The following is a 25,730-nucleotide window of genomic DNA, read 5'->3' on the forward strand; positions in this document are numbered from 1 at the left end:
AGGGTACCTACTGAAACCCCACCCCCGAGCAAGCCCCAACTTTGAGAATAAAACGAGGACACTCCAGATATGAACCCTGCAGCCTTAATAAACTCCTGATCAGTTTCAGAACATCAAACCGACCAAAACGGACCACAACGGACAATTAAAATGTCAAGATACCTCTTGCGATTAATGTTCCAGCTAGGGAGAGAGATGGCAGTTTTGTCTAGCGGCAGCTTTGACGCACCATAAAGTAGCGTAGAGGGTTAATATGCCCCTGCAAAGAACAGAATTATATTTTATGTGGATTGCTGAGTGGATAAGTAAAGCCAGACTTTACAAGTGCCTTAATATAAATCAATGTATGTGGAACAGGAGTTATGGAGAGATTGGGGGCCCTTTTGCCAGGTGGTAGCGAGGGAATCTGAGGAGGTGGTCATGGGGAGGTGGGGGGGCAGGGGGTGTGGGGGAGCACCACAACAGACTGCTGCACAGGGCGCCACCAGGGCTAAAACCGGCCCTGGACCACCCCACGCAGCAATGTCAGTTTCGTCGCATGTAAGATACTTGCAACAGGCTTCTGACATTTCCAGAGCCCTTGCTGTCTGATATTGTTCAAATCAAGCCCAGGCATCCTTCGGGTCAGTGAGTGCATTGATCGGGCAGAATTTTCAAATTAGAAGGAAAATGTAAAGGCATAGGCCAGGCCAAGCTCCTCGAGTTTCTTTTTAATGGCCAGAAGGGAGGCCCTGCACCCAGTGCTTAATTTGGAAATAAAAATGTGCCGGTGCCAAAAGCCCTCTTAGACACGCGGCTGCTGCATTTAAATGTGCGAGCACGGAATTCTGAGGCAGCGTAATCCTGAAGCCATCTCGGGCCTCTTCAATCCATTTAAAGACACTTCCTGTACCTTCAGCTCACTCGTGCAGCTTTCCGCTTTCTCCTATTGTGACACTTTTTCGTTTTTCTCTTCCTCTGTCTTTCTCTTATGTGTCTTTTGCTCGCAGCAAAGGCTTGAGGCAGAAGAAGCCAAATGCTTGAGGCAGAAGAAGCCCCGGCCCTCAAAAATAAGTGCCGGTGGTCAGCACCGGAAACAATAAGCACAAATTAAGCACTGCCTTCACCACTGTACCGCCAAAATGTAGTCTGGGAAGATCAGGATCTTGGAGTTATCAAGCACCAAAGGAGGCCCAGATCATGCTCTCTGGGGTATTAAATCATGATCCTGGAAGTTTAAAATCTTGGTGACTATTGGCAGCGGTGGGGCTCATGGGGGTGTTTGGCTGGTTTGGCTTGGACCCTATGTGCTCTCTCCACCACGAACATGAGTGATAGGCCCTGCTGGGAGAAGTCAGGCTGTAGCCAATTTTCTATATATAGTGTATCATTTGTACCTTCGGTGTTCACTGGGAAACCCACAATACAGATGTTGTTCCTTCTGCTCCAGCCTTCGGCATCTTTACCTCTATGTTCCAGCAATCTCGTCCATTCAGTGAGGCTTGACAGAGCTTTCACTGTAGTGGCATTTTGTGGGACCAGTTCCCGGAGAGCATCCTCATTCCTTTTGATCCTGGTGTGCAGTTTGTGCTGAAAGTCACTTAATAAATTGACATCATTAGCCAGTATGTCCATCTTTGCTTTAAGGGCACTCTAGGTGTCTCCAGTAGTAGTTAAGATTCGGTTTAGTTTATCTTTTGCTGTTTCCTCCACTGGCACCACCCTGCGATCAGGCAGGCTCTTAGGTGTGGAAAGGAGACCTCTCCTGCGCTGTTCTATCCTTGCTCTCCCTTAGAACTCTGGGGGTGTCTTTGACGGCCCTGATCCTAGTGTTGGGGAAAAGGGAATGTGGCGTCTGATGCCATATGCTGGTACAGGAGCTCACTGGCCGAGCACTGTGAAGCACCAACAGCTTGCCTGGAACACACAGGATGAAATCCGTAGCCAGTTGTGTTGGCATGAGCAACTAATCTCTAGATGTAGGGTCTCACATGATGCACACTGAGGTATTATTATAAAAGTCAATGAGGGTTCAACTTGGGGTCGCAGCCTCGGACCCCACTTCGCACTGCAGTAATAAGGATGTGCCTTCTCCCGCTAGTGGCAGGGCTTGCTTTAGCTCCTACTTCTCTCACTGCTGCTACAAGAGGCAGCATCCGGACAGCAGATCTTCCCGAGCAGGAACCGGGAGTCCCAGCTACATGGCCTCTGCCACTCCAAATGGAAGCGTCTACTCAGCCACTCCAAATGGTTTGGGCCACTTTATCTAAAGGCTGTCAAATCTCTGGATGCCGCCTAGTAGTGAAAATGTTTGGCTCCCTTAGAGATGTTGTCGGATGGTGACTGGCTGGAGCCGGGAGCTCATCTAGCACAAGTATGTCATGTTTGGCAGTTGATTCCCCCCCCCAACGAGTGACGTACAAATAACTCAGTTCTCTGTTGGTCCATCACTGCAATGAATCATCTATAAAGGCAAAAAACACAGGGTGCAACTTATGATTGCAAAATTTAAAAGATTTTTGACAAAAGGCTCTAAATCCATGAAACACAAGACACGGGTATATATATTTTTCAACATTTAATAGCCATGAGCTAAACATCTTGTTCCACCACTGGGCTTAATATGTATAAATATATTTTTTACGTTTTATAAGTGGCTCGTCCTTTAAAAAGTTTAAATGTAGTGTATGCACATATGCATATTATAAGCAGAATAATCAAATGTCCAAACAGGTATGGCATTGCACAAGAGATATAGCCATCAAAAACCTCTGCCTCTTTCAACCATGACACATACGTCTGTTAGAACTCTAAACATAGCAAAGAAGATTTAATAAGTAAACTCACTCATCCACCTATTTTACAACTGTTGATAATAATCGATTGATGGGATCAAACCGGACCCTTGGATCATGAATGGGACATCTCCCCTCACATTCTTAAAGCAGTAGATTATAAGGAACTGATTGTACAAAGTAAAACATTCACAGATGCCCCAGTTCCCTAACATTCATTGTAGTCCAGAAATATAAATAATTACAGTTTAGAAAAATACACCTATTTAGAGGCCAGTACAGTGCATGGCTAAAGTAAGTTCAACATTGGTTTAATCTTGTACTTCCATTGAGTAAAAGGCAACACTGCTCAGCTACCTGTTTACAGTATTACCCACCAACAAGGAATTTTACAAGGGTTGACTTCTACAAGTTGATACTTTGCATTTATAATTTAGTTTGAAAGCACAGTGTAGTCCTGTAGAGCACAAAGTTGTACTGCTCATTTCACCATTACAGAAACAAAGTGTCCTAACATCATATTTTTAAATCTGGGAAGGTGCTGTGCAGAAGGTACATATTTTCAGCCCTGAATTCAGCAGATAGAAAGCAGGATCATGTAAAACCAAATCCGTGAATGCAAACACAACTGGCACCAAATGTTAAAGGCTATCTGATTTGTGATAAACACAAAAAGAATATATGAAGTGCCCATCCTGGTCGCTAACATTTCTGATTATAGTACACTTAATTAAGTAGACTATACTTAGAACACAGCTGCAAGCATTACTGCTCCAATGTGCTCTACACAATGAAATGAACAATTTTAGGATACACAAGCTCGCTGCATCTGCATTCTACATTAAAACAAAATGTGCCTTTTTGGGATGAAATTTGAAAAGCCACAGATAAGCAACGGAACATCAGTACACTCGTTTTACCTCTACACAAGGTGGGGGTGGCAGAAGAGATAATACCCTTGAGTGTACAGTGCATATGTTACATACACACGTGGTCGGTCTTGGATTTGTTTGCAGATGTAAACTAAACATAAATATCCTCCTTCAAAGTTTGGTGGCGTGGGAGCTCTGTCATCATTTGAAGGTGTTCTTGCTACCCCCAACTGATGGTTGCCCCACTGCGTTTAGGGGTGGGGAAACCGCTGATTTTGACCCCTGGAGAGGCTCCATTGGCACACAATCATCCACCACAGTTCTGATCGTTAGTCCATCCTTGTGTGTGCAGTACTTCTGCTGGATTTCCCAGTGCAAGTTTTCCCTGCTCAGTTCTGCCGAGAAAAAGCACGAAAGACTTTGGCATCGAAAATCGGCAATGGCCCTGATGCACAGGGAGAAAGCATCTTATTTGTCAGATTGTGTTTTTTTGTTTTGCAGTAACAAACCTCTACTTTGGGGGCTTTGTGTCTGAAAAGTAAAGAATACAATGCCAAGCAGGCCACAACAACATGGTGGATCACAACAACATGGCGGACCACCGAGCACTCAGCAGGGCGGACTGTGCATAAGCTGCATTGGCCAATTCACTTTTGTCTCAATGACTCCCGCCAAGCAGGCTTAAATGGAGCACGGTATCCACATTTTTGTATGGGGAGGAGTGAATCTATGACCCCAGTGTGGCATGCCTAGCAGCCCACCCAAAGACAAATGGAGCCTTAAGCATAGATTATATTCTCTTAGTGCAATTATGTTCCTACAGTGATTAGCATAACCCATCACTATGTCTTAGAACATCTTTACACTTTTGCAAAAACGTTTTTGTTTTACTATTTATTCATATAGGAACAACTTAAGTTAGTCAGTAGAAAATAAACCTAGGCACGTTGCTGTAAATACAGTGAAACCCTGGCGGTACCTCCACTTGCTTAAGCTGCAGTTGTATAAATTAGGTGATAAAATAGATACTAATTTATAGCTGTTGTCAGTAGTGTGTGACAGTATAAAAGATGCTACCATGAGCTGCTACAATACAAAATAAAAGGGTACCAAGGGTACCTGATATAACCATTGAATAACGTTTTAGCAGATCTAAGGCCCATTCACCTTTTAAATTACATTTGACGTTGTAAGACAAATGTTTAAAACTATGACTTTGCCATCAGATATTTCCTGTTTGGTAAAATCCAGAAAGAAGGATTTCTGGTACGATCTCAAACTAACATTAGTCAAAAAATAATTTAATTATTGGGATTAGCGAGTCCCAAGAAAGTGGTCTGCCATCAACCAGTTGTCCACGGTGCATCCTGCCCGTCATTGTGGAAACTGAAAACTATCATTTGTGTTAGGAACATGGATCCTAACTGTACTGGTCACCCACCAAGAAAAGATAAAGATTTACAGCCTCTCAAGAAACCCGTTTACTTTACATTCTTTCAAGAAACCCATGTTTACATTCTAAATAGCCCAAATGACCAAACACTCAGGCAATTCCAGATGAGTGTCCTTTAGTAAAGGATCCGTCACTGCCTGTACAGTTCATACAACACTTCTGGCTGATGATATTTTCAACTGCTGGTGGCAAACGTTTGTTCCAATAGTACTTCTCCAGCTGCTGAAAGCAGAAGAAATGATTCTGGTGCCACTGGCATGTTTGCTACTGCCGGTATCTTCCACCAGCAGAAACAAAATGCTGCTTATGTTGACCCAGCAGACTAGTGTTCTTGGCAGACCACTGCTTTTTGAAATCTTATTCAACATGTATAGTCTCCAAATGTAGTAACTGCATTTAATTTTATCATTGCCTTGTGAATTTCCTAATGCTACTGCAAAAGAGATTCTAGATCTGGAAAGAGACACCATAAGAACCTTCAATGAGAACAACAGAGTAGACCGCACAGTTTGTGCTGGGCTTCATAAGTGAAAAACGGATATCCAGCTTGGCCTTCATCTTTGAGACACATCTTCTCTGGGTATCGATTTCAAAGCAGATTCATTAAGTGAACTTTCTTTTTTAAGGTTCTGCCTTGTCTTATCTTTGACCAACCTTGACCCCCCATTAGCAGCACGCAGCAGTCAATGCATTATGGTTTGGAAAAGTGGAATACTGCATTGTTTTCAAGAAGCTAAGAGTACAGGGAGTGCAGAGCTGCCTATGGAGAACGTACAAAGTAACTGATGGACACAACTATGCTCTGGAAGCATGCTTTTCTTTCCCTTTGGCTTCCGCCATCCATCAGTACCACCATTAATATAATAGAGTGCTTTTTAAATGAACAATGTATTGCACACTGGTGATACCTTCACGTGGACTGCACAAAATAACTGCCACTATTGGTGTCATATCTTACAGAAAACAATTAAGTTGTCTACCTCAGGATATAAAGTTAACTAGCACTCTGAATGTTTGGGTATAATGGAAATAATTTCCCTGTGGTTGTTAGTTGATAGGTAATGTCAATGGCCTGTCAGATACCATTCCAGACTGATCGGTACAACTTCACAGTCTTAGTCTCTCTGACAAAATCTCATGTATGTTGAAAACGTTTCCAAAGTATGTTCTAAATTAGGACCAAATGGAACGATTATGTCTTTACAGATCTTACTTGTAGCATCAGCAAAACCAATCACAATCCTTTGACATTTCTGAATGGCCCTACTATTAACAACTGTAACGCCAAATCCGTTGAGATTTGTAACTAGGGGCAGAGTAACGGGACAAAAGATATGTGAAAAGACAGGTTGGCATGGGTTAATGAAACCTTTGTTGAATGTAGATGGATTTTCAACTTTTAAAAATAAGTCATTCGGGGATTCACAGTACCAAGACAATGCACACTAGCCATCAGTGCTCTGCCAAGAGGCAAGAATTCTCCCCAGGGGAATCCAAGATTGTATATCTGATCCATTTGTGTCCTTTTAATACAGCTTTTAACCAAGGAGGTATTCAGTGCAAATTATTAGTCAGGACAATACGGAGAACAGCCAATTCTTGTCTTACTAATTTTCACATGCTTCATTCAGTTTAAATGTGAGGCCCCCTCTAAATATACCTTTGAGGTGCTAATGACAGAATGCTTGCCTATGCTAATGCGTACTTGGTGCATATTCAAGAACCAGCACAGGCACTGATCGGAGAACGAGCAAGCATTGTTTTGTTACCCCTTCCCCAAGTGGTTATCTTCTATGCCTGAATAATAAACATCAGTTGACCCTAAAATATACATGGTCTTCAAAGACTTTCCAACGACCCTGAAGTAGTAATTCACAGGAGATTCGACTTTACAAAAACAAATGTTGGTTGCTGACTGAAGAGCAGACAGTCCCACGAGTCTTGTAGTCACTCCCTTTCCCTTTCAACTTGGAGAGGCTCGGGGCTTCCAGTCCATCTCCCCTCAAGAAGAGAAACATTTTGTGTAGCCCATTCTCGGCTTCTGTCCACTGGCAAGCTTAGGAATATTGCTACAGCTGTACTGTGCCTCTGTGTAGGGATTCAACATAGGTCAGCGCGCTCTGCAAGGAAGTGAGGCAGTAACCTTCCTCTCCGATCAGGTACCTGAAAAACAAAAGACAACAAGCTTATGATAGGAAAGCAGTGACAAGAGCCTGTGTGCTGCGCATCTTCATTATGTTAATATAACACTGACCTTCTCCAGCATCCCTACACATTGCCATGATCCGTTGCTCATATCTATGCCTATCCATGGTTCCTTCAATATATATTTTTTTCACCCAACCCATAATATTGTTCACAATCATGAGTAGCCTATTCTGTCCCTTCTCCTCCACGTATGATGTTCAAGCCTAGGCTAACCATGCTATCATTCCAGGACACATTGTTCCCACTTCATATTTGTCCAATCTAAGGGTTAACTCTCAATCTCTACACCTAATTTTGTATTTATAGACCAAAGATGTTTATCCACTGCTGCGGTCAACCATAGTCTGTTTATTTTATGGCGCATTAGACTGGGACGTTTCTCTCTCCACCTCAAGTGAATCTATGATATTCAGACCTTTCTGATCTTCTGCTACGTCTCATTTTGCTCTTTATTTGAACCCCTTGACTGGCTACTGACAGTAGCACAGCAACCAATAAACCACAATCTCACCATCTCACGCCCAAGTGCGGCAGACTGTATCTGGCTCATGGTCACTTTGGTATATTACGCGGACAATGACAGTGGGCAACTGAAATACATTCACAGACGATATTACACTGTGGTCACTAGACAATAAGGAGAGAACAATTTTCTGCCTCTAGCTTCCATTAGAAGAAATCATGTCAACAACAGAAGGAGAGAAAGAGCAAAAAAGGAAGCAATAGAGATAAAGAATGAAAGGAAGACAGGGAGGAAAGAGAAAGTAAAAAAGAAAAATGGAGGGTGAGAGACAGGGAAGAGAGACACAGCAGGAGAGAGAAAAAATAGAAGAAAGAGCGAAAATGAGAAACAGATAAAAAAGCAAGGAGAGACAAAAGAGCGAAGGCAAAAAAATAGAGAGAAGAGAGACACGGAACAAACCGATGGGAAGCAAGTAAAGAAAAGAAAAAGGAACAAGAGAGGACGAGCCAAAGAGACACAGAGAAAGAGAGAGTGCAAGAGTGAAAGAGCGAGGGAGGGGGAGCGAGCAGTGCCGCCTGGGACAACTCTTGGTGGTCCTGGGCACCGCACCAACCCCCTCAGACCACGCACGCAACCTCGGATTCATCCTGGACCCTCTTCTCACCATGACAAAACAAGTCAACGCCGTCTCGTCTTCCTGCTTCCTCACTCTCCCCATGCTCCGAAAGATCTTCAGCTGGATCCCCGCCGACACGAGAAAAACTGTGACCCACGCCCTCGTCACAAGCCGCTTGGACTACGGAAACACCCTATACGCAGGAACCACCGCAAAAATCCAGAAACGTCTTCCGCGAATACAAAACGCCTCCGCACGCCTCATACTCGACATACCCCGCCACAGCCACATCTCCGCCCACCTGAGACACCTGCACTGGCTACCCGTCAACAAAAGGATCACCTTCAGGCTCCTCACCCACGCACACAAAGCCCTCCACAACAAGGGACCCGAATACCTCAACCGTCGCCTCAGTTTCTACACGCCCACCCGTCAACTTCGCTCCGCCAGCCTCGCACTCGCCGCCGTCCCTCGCATCCGCTGCACCACGGCAGGTGGGAAATCCTTCTCCTACCTGGCGGCCAAAACATGGAACTCCCTCCCGCCAACCTCAGGACCACCCAAGACCACCTCGCATTCCGGAGGCAGCTCAAGACCTGGCTCTTCGAGCAGCAGTAACCCCCTCCCCCTAGCACCTTGAGACCCTTACGGGTGAGTAGCGCGCTTTATAAATAAATATTATTATTATAGAAATATGTTATGTTAACTGTATCACTTCTGCTATGCATATTGGAAATATCTGTTTAATGGCACCTTATGCATGATTCCACCCAGAATCAATGACATTGAAACATAATTAAATATAATGCATTGGACCATTTACTTGGCCATGGCCAGCATGGTTGGGTCACAGAAACAAATTGAGAGCTTAGGACGAGTGAGAGGGCTACTACTGAGCTGCAGATCTCCTCAAAATATTTGTCCTATATTCTACTATTGTTCGTGAACTGCACCCCACAGTAAGAGAGAGAGCGAGAGAGACAGCTGTGCACACCTGAACAACTACATTGTTTCATGTTTTCCTTCAGCACAGTTAGTCTTCTGGTCTTATCCTTTCGGGACACTTTATTAAATAAGTTGCCTGTCATTTCTCTTCCGTCCCGAATACAGAACATGCCCCTTTCCTGCTCACATACAATTTCTCCTCTGCACTCATTACATCATACCTCTTCTCATGCCCTACCTGCCCTTCCTCCTCTGGCCACATTATATCATGCCCCATTCTTATGATCTACCTGCCTTTCATCCACTATGATTGTTATGCTATGGCCCTTCTCAAGTTCGATCAGCTGTTCCTCCATTTGACACATTATTCCATGTCCTCTTTCCAGCGCTCAACCTGCCGTTCTTTTATATATGTATTTTTTTACTATATGTATGTGCACAGTACAGAAATAGCCAAAAGACAGTGGAGCGCAGGACAGTGCCAAGAGCAAAGAATCAGTCAATGAACAATTGGAGGGAAAGCTGGGTTCTGAGTTTGGAAGTGGATTATTATTTCTTCGTGATGTAGTATGTTTTAAAAATGTGTATCTTTAGCTCTTTGTTGAATTGGAAAGGGTTGTGGCAGTACTGATGGCAAGGGATGCTATTCCAAATCATGGGTGCTTAAATGAAGAAGGCCTGTTGCCTTGTTTTTATGTCCTGTCGACCCATCCAGACAGAGCAACATGTCTGGTTGCAAAAGACCTATTGTTGACTTACAGCTCACCCAATACTAACAGTTGGTTGGGTTTATTGTCACTTGCATTTGTTTGCTTCTTATTTGATGGCTTGCTTTCCTCTTCTGAATTTGTCTCTCCTTTGGAGCACAGCATCTTAATGATCCTTTTCATTGACTGACTATTATACTTCCACTGCTCACATTTAGGAAACTATGTTCTTCTTTTTCAGTCATGGCTCCATGAAAGTGCATGTGTTCTTCAGCTCTCTCTCCCTCGTGTGCCGCTTTCTCCCAACAATTACTTGGCCCTCCACCCACGCTATGTTGCTCCCCACCCCTTATATCTTGTTTGTAAGCAAAGCAACAGGGATATTTTTGCTGGGATGTGGTTGAAGGACATGCCACATGCTGCATGAAAGCGCAAGCTTTGGCACGCAAAAGCTTTTATTGCACTGGGGAAGACCAATCTCCTGAAATCACTCAACTTGCATCCGATGCAGAAGGTTAAGTTAGCATCACACTTCACCTGGAGGCCCATAGAACTGCTCCCTGGGTCACTACGGAAGGGTAAATGGCTGATTCCAGTGGAAAGTAAATTAGGCTTTGGCAAGCATTTTTCTTTACATTCTGACACTTCTCTATTGTTTTTAAATTTTGTTCAGAGTTTCCTGAGTGAAAAGTATTTGAAAAATAAACTATGACATTTATAAAGATTTAAATTATTGAATTCAGTGTACAGCTTTGAGATACCTTAAGATATGTGTTTGCTATTCCTCCAGTATTTTTTTTTTTTTACTTTTACTTTTTTTTTAAACAATACTTTACAGACAAACAATGGCAAAGACATCAGCTCTGCACTCACATTATAAAGGCAAGGCCTACTGGTTTTGCCAGTGCTTTTTTGTTTCTTTGCACTAAGCTGTTCTCAGTCTCATGGTATCCTGACTCCAAATGTGCAGAGCAATGAGAGTTTATGAGCTTGTCAGCCATATTGGCAGGGGTGCCTTGGTGCCTTGGCACACATTACACCATGCCGCTTCTCATGACCCACCTGTTCTTCGTCCTCTGTGCGTGTTATACCATGTCCTCTCTCTAGCCCTCCCCTCCAAAAAAAACCCGTTCATGAACACAACCAGACAAGTCCTCCTCAGCATAACACCATGCTCCTTCTCAGGCTGTACTGGTTTTCTGCTGCTATGAACATTAAACAAAACTCCCTCATGGGTACTATATACCCTTCCACTTCTGTTCATTCAGAATCAACTTGCAGTTCCTCCTCTGCAAACGCTGCAGTTTTCTCAGGTTGTTCTTGTTCTGCATCTTCTGTCTATCCTATGCTATGATCCCCTCTTGGAGTTCACCTGATCTTCCTTTCTAAGGATATATAAGCCATGTCAGATTTTCAGGATAATCACATAAAATAAATTTACACACGATACACCTGTTTTAAATGTCAGAGGTTATCTTGAAAATCTGGCATGAATCAGGCAGGCCCTCCAGGACCTACCTCAGGCATCCTGGGTTTATGAATACTACACCACGTTCCCCTTTTAGAATTCCCTCTTTTGTTTTTGTTATGCGTATCACACGTTACTCCCATCACACATTGCCTGCTGTGACTTCTTAATGCCTTTTATAACAAGTTAACCACAGACTTTGCTTAACTTGCCTCATCTAAGCATTTCACACTGTGTTCCCTTCTCAGACTCCCTCTATCCTGCCTCATTGTCACTGTTATTCCATGTTGCATTCTAGTTATTCAGTCTCTGTTATTCCATGTTGGGCACTTACCTGCCCTATATATATTGCAGCACATACCCCTCTCAGCCTGTCCCCTACCCTATATATACAGTATATTACAGCACACTTCCTTCTTAGGCCCTCTTTACCACATACCTATTACAAAATATATCCCACTCGAGTCCCACCAGCAACTCCTCTGCTGACAGAACACATCACTTTGCCTTGCCCTGCAGTTAAACCTTGAGTCCTTTAGGCAGGATGTACTTTGTATCCTATGTTGAACACGGAGTCCTAAAGCTTTGTGCATTATGCACTAAGTTCTCATACCCCTCTCCTAGATTTCATATGAAATCCTCATACTATTCTCAAGTATATAAGAACGTGTTCCTGTCAATGCCAGTGAGTGACTTTGCGTACTTGTGCCCGGTTCTGACTAAAAGGTGAAATCCCCAACCTCTACTATCTACTATTTGTGGTATGTCCGGAGTTTAACAGAAGCTCACTGTGTACTTTTTTTCAAGGTCTATAACCAATCGTAACAGAGTAATAATCAACTATACAGCAAATAATCTAAAATGCGAAAGTGGTCATTCCAAGTGGAATACATTAGTAGAGTAGATACACAGAGACAGGTTGGTGTGTCACTTTGTTCAGCAACGTAGGAAGAGAAAACAAGGAACAGGACAATTATATGCCGGATACCCCCTCTTAACAAACCCTGAAGCAGGTATCATGGGACACAATGCATGGAGAGGTGAAATAAAACAAAGGTGTTATAGTCAATTGGAAAAATAAGAAGGGGGCAAGTACATCTGCATATATAGGTATTTGTAAAGTACAAACTTAACTAGAGAGTAACGCCGCACGAAGAAGGGCAAGAGCTCGGAGTTACGATTCAGGATTGTTTAAGTTGAAGCAGGATGTTCATGTGTGGTTAATCCCACTGTGTGAAGATGCAGTGTTTTCTGAACTGCAGAACGGTTACAACAGTCTGGTGTGGATGTGGTTCCAGATCATGGGAGCAGAGATGTAAAAGGCCTGTCTTCTCATTTTCTTTGTTTTTTTCTAGTCTGGCAATGTCCTGGCTTCTGGTGTGGCACTGTCCAACGGAGATAGTCAATTTCAGGTATGTAGGGGTGGCAAATCTGGTGGCCTTGTATGTGATACGGCCTTGTGTTCTACTAGTCTACGCTTGCATTTTTCTCTCTCTTGTGCACTAATGCAAATTTGCCACAGCCTGTCTTTTGTAAGACAAGGAGTCAGTCCGTATTAGTTCTTTTGTGATATGGGCATGTCCCATGACTGATAAATGTAAGTTTCTTGTGTAATTGGAATGCTTTGGGCTTCAATTCTGCACAAAGGCTCTGTATGCGAGGCAGTGCGTGTGTAATGCGCCTTGTACCAGGTGCCTCCATTTGTGATCCTGTGTGTTAATAAAATTACTACTCATGGGTGTAACACGAGGTAATTGTGAATCCTCTTGGGCAAGAATGGGTTCGTTTTGGAATGAAAGGATGTAATTTTTCTCTTTTACGAGCAACAAATGAACGTTGCACCAGATTATTGGTGACATGGTCTACTAACATCCTCTGTATGCATTTTGAAGGCCTATAGTACAGTATGTCACAGAATGGTTTCATTGCCTCTTGTATGAGATAGCCATCATTATGCCCTCTTTTCGATTGTAGTAGGTGCTCATTTCATCTTCTTTGTAGGGTGTACTCTTAATATGTTCTTGTTCAGGGTGTTTTCATACTATGCTGCATCTGACAAAAGGGTTGTGTTGCATCATCTGTGAGACAGGAGGTCCCCGTGCCACCTTGTTTAAGACCGAAGGTAATCATGCCAACTTTGTGCTGTAGATTATTGTGTGCTCATGTATGCATTTAGAATTCCCTCTTGATACCTTGTTTGAGATTTAAAAAATGTGGTTGTCTCTTATTTATGATGCCCTCTCGTATGTGATATACCTTATTTGTATTAAGGTGTCCTTTGATCACTATGCATGTTTGTAAAAAGGTTCTCATGTCATTTCCAATGTACTCTTGCATGTGTGATGTTGATGCTTCTTGTTTGTATTAGGATGTCTTGATGCCTATGTGAGTGTCTGTGGCTCTATGTGAAGATGCATTCGTGTTCTGTTCTGAAAGTGAAAAGGTCAAGACGTCCCCTAATTAGTTAATTGAGCTCCTTATACCACTGTGTGTGTTTGGAGGTCCTGGTGCCATACTGAATGTCTAGCTGACCACAGGCCACATATGATGGGAGGTTAGTGTGACCTCTAATGGGTGACAGGGAACTTTTAAGCATGCATAGCATCTTATTTCAGTTCTTACCCTTCATGGATAAACTCCTCCAGGGCAACACACTCCGACACCAGCTGCGGAAGATGACTCTTCAGGACCACGTAGGACAGGATTGGCAAGAGGTCATCGGCACCACTGTAGAGAGATCACATGTCACAGCTTAAGCTTAGCCTAGGAGTTTTGCGAACAATGCATCACCTCTCTCTCTCTCTCTCTCTCTCTCTCTCTCTCTCTCTCTCTCTCTCTCTCTCTCTCTCTCTCTCTCTCTCTCTCTCTCTCTCTCTCTCTCTCTCTCTCTCTCTCTCTCTCTCTCTCTCTCTCTCTCTCTCTCTCTCTCCCTCTCTCCCTCTCCCCCCTCCCCTCCCCTCCCTCCCTCCCTCCCTCCCTCCCTCCCTCCCTCCCTCCCCCGAGCTACGCTTGTTTTGCGGCTACTTGTTTAAACATTAATAAGAAGGGCAAGAACATTTGTGAAGTCAGCAAACCCCTGAGCTTGATAGTGTTAGGGGTGCAAGTTAACCCATGCTGCTATGACTGGGGGCGCACGTGTGTGTGCGTGCATGTACATAAACTTTGCATGGCTGCAAAAAAAACAAATGATTTTATGCTGTCTTTCAAACCTCTGCGAAACCGAATGAAGCAAGCAGATTTTACACCAGTCCACCTCACAGAAGGACATTTGCACTTGTGCTAAAATGAAGTAAATTAATGTGAAATGTTATGTAAAACATAAATTGTTCATAAATAATTGAAAACGACTAATGGAGATTTTAATGTCTTTGTTAGGAATAACCCTTTAACAATTGATTTTTCCTCTGTTTTGTTACTCGTGTAATAAAAACTGAGGAAATCATTTTGCATGAAACCTAGTCCCATCTTTCACGCAGAAAGGTGGAGAAAATCTTACAGCCACCAACAAATAGACTTAAGCTATTCTGTTTGAGAGCTTGGAAGCTTCTAAGCCTTCTGGAAATAAACAACTTAAGAAGAATCATCTGATTCCCCTGAAAACTCCACTGGGGAAACTTGCAGGGCCAAAACACAATCTTTCAGAGCTTGGCCCTCTCACCCGAGGATTCCTACGTTAGGCAGAGTATCAGTCGAACAGTAAAACCAACAGTACTTTAAGATCTGTTATTTTTTGAAGGAAATAGATAAATCACTGGAATTAATTTTAGCTCATCATTTGCTCAGGATGGAAGGTCAAGTGGACTTGTTGCAGGCAGTGTCATGAGCAATCTCCGAGGTTGATGACAAAGCAAGATCCTTTCCCAGCACTACTGATGACAAAGCAAGATCCTTGCCCAACACTACTGATGACAAAGCAAGATCCTTGCCCAGCACTATCTTTAGACTAGTCTTCTGCCCTCAGCTCACTTGCACCCCTTGGGGTGCTCATTCTCGCCAGTCTTGGACAAACAGTGATCCCTGCAAAATTTCTTGCAAAAAGTGATAACTTGAAACAATCAACTGCAGTAACAACTACAAGACTATTAATGCAAAGTAATTTGGGTTGCTTTTAAAATAGACTGTAGCCAAAGTCAATCTGCAAAGAATATGAATAAAAACTAAGCTGACTTCTTGGAAGACAAAACAAAAGCACTGTTGTAGCACGCAAAGGCTTGTACTGAAGAACAAGTTACTTTCCTTCGGTATTGCTCTTTCCAGTAAAGACTCTAGCTAACTGTAGATTCCTCACCTTTTGAAAACTTACCTAGGCATCAGACTGGATGTGGAAACCTTTCAGCAGTACCTCTGGGTGCCGTCAGGTAGTGCTCTGCACTGATGCCATTCTGCTCCGGAAATGACGTGAGGAACCAAAACAGGCGCCACTCCATGCACTGACGTGAGTTGCATTCGAGGCTGTCCGCGCCCCCAGACGCAGAATTCCAACAGCAAATTGGCAACAACCAGTATGTAGATTACTAGACTTGAAATGCTTTTATTGGCATAAAATGAGAGAGCTTGTGATGAATCTGTTGTCAGATAGCCTCTACCACAAAGAGTGCTACCGAAGATTAACAACTTCTCCTTCTTATAGAGACTTCTAACTGCAAATTCTTCAACTTTGCATTATATACCAAAGCGATACCTATTCGGTGGTGGGTTTGCAAATTGTCTCAAACAAATAATGTCCTGTAGAATCAAGCAGAGTGTCCTTCTCAGTGAAATTGGGTCTCCAGACAGTAGTGCTTTGTGAATTTGCAGAGACAGGCCCACCTAGCTACTTGGCAAATGACCAGGACAAGAACTCCATATGCCAATGTAGTGGTCGCAGCCTTGGCTCTTGTGGAATGAACCCTAAACTCTTACAGGGACTGCTTCCTGGCCATTGTGTACTTGATCCTTATGCAGAGCACAATACAGTGAGAAATGGTCCTTTTCTGCACAACTTTTACCTCCTTCGCTCCAGCGAAACCCACAAAGAGCTGATTGCCCTGTCGGTGTTCTCTGGTACAATCAACATGAAAGCTTAGTGCTGTTTTTATTTCTAGGCAATGGTGTTTCTCCTCGTCCTTAGAGAGCTGAGGCAGAGCATAGCTCACAGCTAAGATGTTGGTTTGACCAACGTGGAACAGCTTCACTATTTATGGAAGAAAGTATACTCAAGCCTACAGAACAAGCTTGTCTGGTAAGAAGGTGGTATATGGTTGGATGACACAAAGAGCTTGAAGCTCCCTCACACGCTGTGCCAAAGTTATGGCAATGAGGAGCACTGTCTTCAGAGTGAGAAGCTGTAAACGAAAGCTGTGCAGAGGCTTAAAGGGACTGCACATCAAATATGTGAGGACAAGGTTAGGTTCCCACTGTGGGATAAACAAAGGGAGATGGAGGAAACAAATATGGGAGTCCTTTAAAAATACGCATCACAATAGGTGATTTAAATACTGAGGGCTGGTCCAGCAACCGTAAAAAGGCTGAAATAGGCAAAAGGCATCCTTAAACCATGCCCACAGCAAAGCCTTGCCAGGCAAGAGAGAGAAGAAACAACAAAACATCAGACAACTTGGGCCGAAAGAGTATCAATCTGTTGTATGCCGCACCACATCACAATTTGTCCCAACGACAGGTGTATACAGGTTTTTTTAGAGGGACACTTGCTGTCAAAATGACATCAACCACCTCTGGAAGATGATCAAGGGTAATTAGCTGTTGCTGCACAATTTCCAAGAATGAAGATGGAGATTGTGAAGGCCAAGGTGTAAGACCCTGCCCTTTTGGTGTGACAGCAGATCCTCCCAGAGGGGCAGCCTGATTGGAGGACAGATGCTCATGCCAAGGTGCTCTGGATACCAAATCTCCAAGCCCAATCCTGTGCCATTAAGATGCCTTGAGGCTGGTCACTCCTGATGTTCTTCAGAACTCAAGACAGGAGAGGTATCAGCAGAAAGGTGCACAGGAGCCCTGAGTACCACTGCAGGCGGAACACGTCTTCTAGAGGGAGACGAATTGGGAAATTCAACGTGCAGAACTGCTGATTTTGCACATTCTCGGAGATCGAGCAAAGGTTCTCCCCATGTGTGGAAGAGACCTTGCCCCACCTCCTGGTGTAACTGCCACTTGTGAGCCGCTAAGTGCCGATGGCTGAGTTTGTCCACCCTGGTGTTCAAAGATCCCACCAGGTGGGTCACCACCAGAACAATTTCTTGATGGCACAGCCATTTCCAGAGTTTCAGCACCTTCTGGCACAGGGTCCACACTCCCCCCCACATCCTATTGGTCGAAATACCACATGGCGGTGGTGTTGTCAGTGAAAACCTGTACCAGCCTTCTTTTGCTGGAGGGCAGGAAGGCTTCAATGCAAAGTGAATGGTTCTCAGCTCCAGGAGGTTGATGTGGAACCAGGCTTCTGCTAGAAACTGAAGGTCTCCTGGATGGGCACAATAGCCCAGGAGCAATGCATCTGTCACCACTGTCAGTTCTGAGTGGGGTAGGAAAATAATTCTGTCACTGACCCAATCACATTTGAGCAGCCACCACTTCAGTTTTTTTGCAGTCTCCTCTGAGATCTGGACACTGTCTTTGAGATCCCATAGATATTGGGCCCACTGCAACTTCAGATCCTACTGTATAGCCTACATATGCCACCTGGTGTGCTTGACTAGCATGTTGCAGGAGGCAATCAGTCTTAGCAGCTTCAGAGTCCACCTCACTGAAATCCACGACAGAGGCTGAAAGATCGGGGTCATAACCTGAATGTCCTGGACTCTTCTTTCCCGGGGGGAAGGTACAAAACCTGACCATGTCCAGAATCACTCCAATTAAATAAAGTGTCTAGAAGCAGTCAGGGTTGACCTTGGCATATTAATAGTGAACCTCAAGGATGCCAGGAGGTTAACCAAGTCTGGAGGTGGGTGATAACTGCCTGACGAGCCCACCTTCAGAAGCCAGGCATTGAGGTAGGGGAAGACTGGGACCCCTGAACTCTGAAGATGTGCTGTCCAGGGGTGGCTGTACAGCCGGATTGGAGAAACTGCAAAGACCCCAGGGTTGTGTCTGAGCGGCAATCTGAGCTGCTGACAAGTCCTGGCACTGCTTTCATGCTATGTTTAGCATGAAAGCAGCAGCAGGATTGCTGGGGAGCCTGTGCTGGTGTCCCAGTGAATCCTGGGACACCTCAAGAGGAGGAGCAACAACAAGGCAGCAGGAGTCGGCAGGAAAGGTAAGTGGGTTTTTTCCCCACTGTTTCCTCCGTCCCTGTTGTCTTTCCCGCCCTCCCATTGACATTTTCGGCAGCCGCCATTGATGCTGTCACCATCGCCATCACTTTTGGGAACTCCTAAGTGGAGCTAGTGAAACCAAAGAGAGGAGAGTTAACTGAAAATGCCACTGTCCCACTATGATCCGCAGATAATGCTTGTGGGCACACCTGACAGGGATGTGAAAATAAGCATCCAACAGGTCCAACACCACTATCCAGTCTCCAGGGTCGAGGGCAGACAAACAAGACCTGAGTCAGAGTAAGGATCTTTAATTTATCCTGCCAAAGGAAGGCATTAGGAGGTCTAAAATGGGATGAAGGCCTCCGTCCTTCTCTGAAACCAAGAATTAGAACACCACAACCCATCTTCAATGCAGGCACCCTCTTGCTAGTCCTTTGGCCAAAAGGCCTTCCACTTCCTGCTGTAAAACAGACAGATGATCCTCTGTCAGTCGATGCATGGATGGTGGAAGGTACTGCGCAGTAGTAAGGAATGGTAAGAAGTACCCCTTCCTGACAATTTGATTGGCCCACCTGTCTAAAGTTTGGTAGGTGAGGCAGCAGGTGGGGCGCGGGTCTTGTGGGGGAGGAGGGCGGGGGCTTTATTGGCAGTAGACTCACTGTCATGCTGTCCCTGACAGCAGAGTTGGTGGGTGCTACGGCCATGGCCAACAAAAGGCTTGGAACCCTACTGAAGACGATGTGGTTATCTATATGGGATGCATCTGTTAGAGCTTTTGAAAATGACTTAACCCGGAATTTAGAGTGTGACAACCAACAACTTTAGGATTGACTTTTGGACTGGGAATGGGATTGAGATCGACCCTTGGACTTGGTCCTATCCTGACGTGGAGTGCTTGATGTTTCACAGTGTAGAGCTTTGCCTTGCGGTCCTGGATAGCTTTCAGATTAATTGATGCGCAGTGGTGAGCCGATCCCAGGTATACAGGCAAACCTGATGGGTATCTGTCAAAGACACAGGCTTGTGACAGTCCCAGCAAGGTTTAAATCCTGTCATCTTGGGAGGTGACATTTTCCTAAAGACTGGAACTGACGTCAGCGCATGGCAATGGTGCTCAGCAACTAATTTCTGGGGCGAAACAGCATTAGTGTGAAGCCTCATGGCACCACCTTGCAGCCCAGGAGTACTGCTGAAATGTTTCCAGATCCAGTCTGATGGCCGAGGAAGTATTCAAAAGGTGAGGAATCTGCGGTTCGAAATCTGTATCCGAAAGCATGGATAAACCATCTAGCAAACCTGACCACGGTGGCCAAACAATAAATGCGAGAGGGGATACAAACACATTCCACTCTCAGCTGAGAATCCCCCTATTTGAGTCAGTCCTATCAAAGAGTAATAGGAAAAGAGTCAATAAAATAAATAAACAAAATTGGATTACAAATTACATCAATTTCACTTCAAGTGAAAGAGAAAATACTTTACAACTGGAAGTAACAACACAAAAGAAGAATAAGGAAGTCTCAATACAATCTAGTAAAAAGATGTGCAATACAAAGCCCTTCCTACAACAAAGGTAATCTCCGACTAGCTTGGGCACCAAGGCAACACTAATACATTTAACAACAAAAATGTATGCATGAAGGAGCACTCCGAGAGAAGATTATATTCTAAAATAGCAAGTAGGACTGTCAAAGTGAACAGTCCTTGGTAGGTCCAGAAGTAGTAAACTTACGAGATAGTATATAGCTCCACAACGGGACTATATAAGCACTCAAACTCTTTATGAATCACTGTACCTTAAGGGCCAACATAATGAGCCGGCAATCAACATATCCAAAAATAATTCAAAGCTCAATTGACCCTAAAATAGTTCCAGTGTCTTACGAGACACTAATAACTTTACAGGAAACCCAACTGTGGCATCACTGATAGCAGCGAAAGAATCATATCCTCTATGAAATGAAAATCAGCTTACTCCAACATGCCCCGAAAGCTCTCCAAAGACAAGAAAAAGTGGCTATGAAAAACCACCAGCTTAAAACAGGCACTATGACTCCAAAGGGAATTTTGCCATATTAAACAGGGGCAATCTACTACGATTATTCAAAGCACAACAGAAATTGGAATATCTGAAGTCAGAGAATATATGGAAAGGGTTAGCTTTCCCATGCAATTTGCAGAGCATCAGTTGCAGGTGCAAATTGGTACAGGCACAATAACACTAACCTGATTTACTAATGATGCCAATAAGGAGTGGGGGATCAGCATAAAAAAGACTAGACAGTCATACCCAATGCCCTAATTCCAACAAATGCTCCAACTCCAACAAAAATTTAAGCTAATCCTTGGTCATCTTTAAAAACAATCTACCGTACCTCAGAGGCAGAACAAATATCATTTTGCATATTAACGGAAATAGTTACGGTCAGGTAAAACACATGACACTGAGCAATGTTAAGGATAACTGGAACTAACTACCCCACATTCTTAGCCCTGTTACCAATCAGAATCAACAATGCCTCTAAAACCGATCTTCGTAGCATACTAAAAATGGGAAGAAGCAATCCCAATTTTCACATACAAGTCAAACCCCTAATATTTTGGCTCACTGAATGTGTCCGGCATCATAATTTCTGATGTCAAGGAGCATGGTACCTGGATCCTCAGTCTATTATTGGCTTCTTTTTAGTCCACACTCTAACTATTAGTAGAGGGGAAAAAGGGACAACCATGTGGGGGCTAGCAACATACACTGAAACAAAATTAGAACTCCTTGTCTGATAAGGATGGTTTAAAAAGGATTAGAGGCCCTTGTAAACATAAAAGCATCAAATGTTTGTGCCGAAAATATAATAACAGGTGATTCAAATTTGAACTTGCTTTATGGAAGGCCCTGAAAATGATATCCTTTACGATCAAAATTCAGTCTGTGGCATCCCTGAGGTATATTCACAGACCTGAATACCTTCATCTCAGGGAGCTGCACTTATTCACTCATCACACACAGTTTAGATCTATGTAGCTTACATGGGAGAGTCTCCTCTGATAAACCAACCACACATGCAACAGTCACCAAACAGTGCAGCAGTCATGGACTATACCTTCATATATTATGACTTACTAGAATGTTTAGAAACTGGGGGGTCATTCCGACCTTGGCGGGCAGCTACCGCCGCCTGCCAGGCGGAAACCGCCATGCGACCGCCAATGCGGCCGCACTCACGTGGCCCCCATTCTGACATTCCCACTGGGCCGGCGGGCGCAAACCAAGTTTGCGCCCGCCGGCCCAGCGGAAATGAGGCCGCAACACAGGAGCCGGCGGTGTTGCTGCCGTGCGACGGGTGCAGTTGCACCCGTCGCGCTTTTCACTGTCTGCTATGCAGACAGTGAAAAGCTGGCCGGGGCCCTGTTAGGGGGCCCCTGGACACCCCTTACCACCAGCCTCTTCTTGGGAGTGTAAACCGCCAGAAACAGGCTGGCGGTAAGGGGGTCATAATCCCCAGGGCAGCGCTGCTTGCAGCACTGCCCTGGCGGATTATCACCGCCGGGGCAGAAACGGCGGAAAACCGCCAGCCCCGGCGGTGCGACTGCGGCTTTACCGCCGCGGTCAGAATAGGGAAGAAAGCACCGCCAGCCTGTTGGCGGTGCTTTCAGTCATTATAGCCCTGGCGGTCTCGGACCACCAGGGTCAGAATGACCCCCTGAGTGTTTTCTCCAGAGAGAGATGTTGTTAACCAATCTAGGGAAGGCGGTCAGAGCATTTGAATTCATGCCAACTTTCTTGTATAGCAAAGTCTAAAAGTCTAAAATAGTGCACAAACTATTATATATTATATGCTTGAAAAGAAGAAGAGAAAGTGACCGGACAGAAATATTCTCTTTAATCTCTTACAAACAATCACCATGCCATAGTGTGAACTGTGATTACTACCTCTTTAATTAACTACAATACTGACCGGAATTACAGAAACAAACAAGTTACTTACTTTCAGTAACTCTTTCTGGTGGATATCTAACCGCTGATTTATTGCGTTAGAACACTCCACCGATGCCAAACTGGATATGGAAAACTTTCTCCATAGCAGTGCTCCTGTGTGCCACTTAGAGGCGATGTTCGGCTATGCGCTAACTCCTCCCCGTCCCGGAAGAACAAGTTACTTATCATTGGTAACGCAGAGACTATCTAGCTGCAGATTTTTTACCTTTGAATTTTCCCAGGCGTCAGACTGCATTCAGAAACGTTTGCTTGAGCTTGAGCCCGGCGTCGAGTAGCTCCATTACGCTCAGCGTGGCGTCGTCTGCACTGGAAGTGACATTGCGGTCACCTATATAGGCACCACCCAGGCGCACAGGCGTCAGTTACTTTAATCACAACTTTCCACACCATGAGCACAAAGCAATGACAAGAAATGGCACATATGTGAATCCAGACTAGGGCCATGAAAAGGGATCACCCTGACCCTGGCAAATAAGTCTGCAAAGTAGGGAGGCATGGGTGGGTGCAGCTAGATAGAGTCTTTACCAGATAATGTGTTACAGAAGGTAAGTAAAATGTTTATCTAACAAAGACTTCTAGCTGCAGATTACTTACCTTTGAATAGATACCCAAGCCATATCCTCCTGGTAGTGGGCTGCAGACTAGAAAGTCCTGAAGAACCGAATGGCCGAAATGTCCATCCCTGCGGACCTGACTGTCCAGGCAGTAGTGTTTTGCAAACCTGTGCAGGGACACCCGCGTTGCTGACTGACAGATGTCCAGGACTGGGACTCCACGAGCTAATGCCATGGTCGCAGCTTTTCCCCTGGTGGAATAAGCTTGCAAGCCCTCAGGAGGCAGCTTCTTAGCCAGGGCATAGCAGATCTTTATGCACAGAATGACCCCGCGCAAAATAGTAGTTTCCTGTACTGCCTTACCCTTCTTTGCTCCCATATACCCCACAAATTGTTGGTCATCCACCCGGAAGTCTTTTGTGCGGTCAAGGAAGAACAACAATGCTCTTTTTGGTTCCAGTCAGGTGGGTCGCTCCTCTTCCTGAAAGGGATGCGGGGGTGGGGGGGGCAAAGAAGGTGGGCAGGGTGACAGATTGCCCCAAATGAAACGGGGTCACCACCTTCAGAAGGAAAGAGGCACGGTGCGAAGCACTACCTTGTCAGGAAATAACATGAGATATGGAGGCCTCGATGACAAGGTCTGTATCTTACTCACCCTCCGGGCAGATGTTATGGCCACGGGAAAGGCTGTTTTGATGGTGAGCAGCCTGAGAGAACAATTGTGCAGTGGCTCAAAAGGACAACACGAAGTAAGTGAGAACCAGATTAAGATCCCACTGAGACATGATAAAGGGCGTAGGGGGAAACTTATGTACAGTCCTTTTTAGAAACCTATTTACAATAGGGGACTTAAACAAAGAGGGTTGGTCAGGCAGCCGCAGAAAAGCTGATAAAGCAGACAGCTAGCCCTTGAGAGTGCCCAGAGCAGAGCTTGCTGGGCAAGAAAAAGAATGAAAGAAGAATATCAGAGAGAGAAGCAGAAAGAGGATTTAACAACTTCTCTATACAATACTGGCTGCCAAGAAAACGTTACAGACGTCGGGAGGAATGTCAAAAGCTGTCAACTGTCACCGCTCAATCTCCACGCATGAAGGTGTAGTTGACAGGTTCGGGTGGAGAACCCTCCCCTGCTGCTGTGACAGAAGATACTCCCGAGGGGCAGCCTGATCTGAGGATTGAAGCTCATTTTCAGAAACTTTGAATACCAGACTCTGAGCCAGAGGTTTATGGTTGGAAAGCATACAGGAGGCCTGAGCTTCACTTGTGACGAAAAGTGCCAACGCGCAATACTGCTGACACTGCATGTTCTCTTCTGAGAAGAATAGATCTAACCAGGCTCTCACCACTGCTGAAAGAGACGTTATAAAACCTCCGAATGAAGACGCCACTCGTAATCCGCTAAGCATCAAGGCTGAGTTTGTCAACCCTGGGGTTCAGAGAACCTGCCAGGTGTTGAACCACCAGGGTTATGCCCTGCTGTTCCAGACATGTCCAGAACTGCAGGGCCTCTTGACAAAGGGCCCACAACACCACCCCGCCTTGCTTGTTGCAGTACCACATGGTGGTGGTGTTGTCTGTGAACACCTGCACCAACTTTCCATTGACAGAGGTAAGAAATGCCTTCAATGCTAGTTGGATCGCGCAGAGCTCCAACATGTTGATGTGGAGTCTGGATTACGCTGGAGACCAGAATCCTCTGATCTCCTTCTGTCCCAAATGGTCTCCCCAACCAAGAAGTGACGCATCTATCACTACTGTGAGGTCTGGTTGGGGAAGGGAGAGGAGTCTGCCTCTGACCCAATCGCTGTTCAAAATCCACCACTGCAGGTCTTTTGCAGTTCTCTCCGACATCTGAACCATGTCGGAGAGGTTTCCCAGATGCTGCTCCCACTTGAACTTCAGGTCCTACTGCAGTGCCTGCACATGCCATCTGACATGATTCACTAGCAGGATGTAGGAGGCCATGAGGCCCAGCAGCCTCAGAGTCAGTCTCACCGAAACCTAGGATAGAGGCCTAAACATCGATATCATAGACTGAATACCCTGGACTCGCTGCTTTGGAGGATAAGCCCGAAACTGCTCTGTGTGCATGTAGGAAAGTAGTCTCTTTCTAGCTTGGTTACCCCCACTTTTTGGCCTGTTTGTCAGTATGTTTGACTGTTTTCACTGAGATCCTGCTAACCAAGACACCAGTGACTGTGCTCTCTCCTTTAAATTTGGTTGCTGGTAACTTTTTCTTCCCACAATTGGCATACTGGTCCCCCATGTAAGTCCTTAATATAGGTACCTAGGTACCCAGGGCAATGAGGTTCCAGGGGATCCGTATGGGCTGCAGCAGTTATTCTGCCACCTATAGGGAGCCCATGCATAGGGTTCTGCAGGTCTGCCATTGCACCCTGTGTGAAACGGGTGCATGCACC

General features: G+C 44.9%; 1 protein-coding gene across 1 annotated transcript in view; it reads right to left on the reverse strand.

The window, feature by feature from the left end:
* Nucleotides 1-2,542: 2,542 nt before the first annotated feature.
* VPS9D1 (VPS9 domain containing 1) overlaps nt 2,543-25,730 on the reverse strand; it is a 372,961-nt gene continuing 349,773 nt past the window's right edge. The window contains exons 14-15 of the mRNA XM_069216666.1: nt 14,129-14,233; nt 2,543-7,262 (exon numbers count right to left, since the gene is read on the reverse strand). Of these exons, the coding sequence (XP_069072767.1) occupies nt 7,169-7,262; nt 14,129-14,233 (199 nt within the window). The 3' untranslated portion in view covers nt 2,543-7,168. The remainder of the gene's footprint in view (nt 7,263-14,128; nt 14,234-25,730) is intronic.

Source organism: Pleurodeles waltl, chromosome 12, assembly GCF_031143425.1.
Source record: "Pleurodeles waltl isolate 20211129_DDA chromosome 12, aPleWal1.hap1.20221129, whole genome shotgun sequence".
Taxonomy (NCBI): Eukaryota; Metazoa; Chordata; class Amphibia; order Caudata; family Salamandridae; genus Pleurodeles; species Pleurodeles waltl.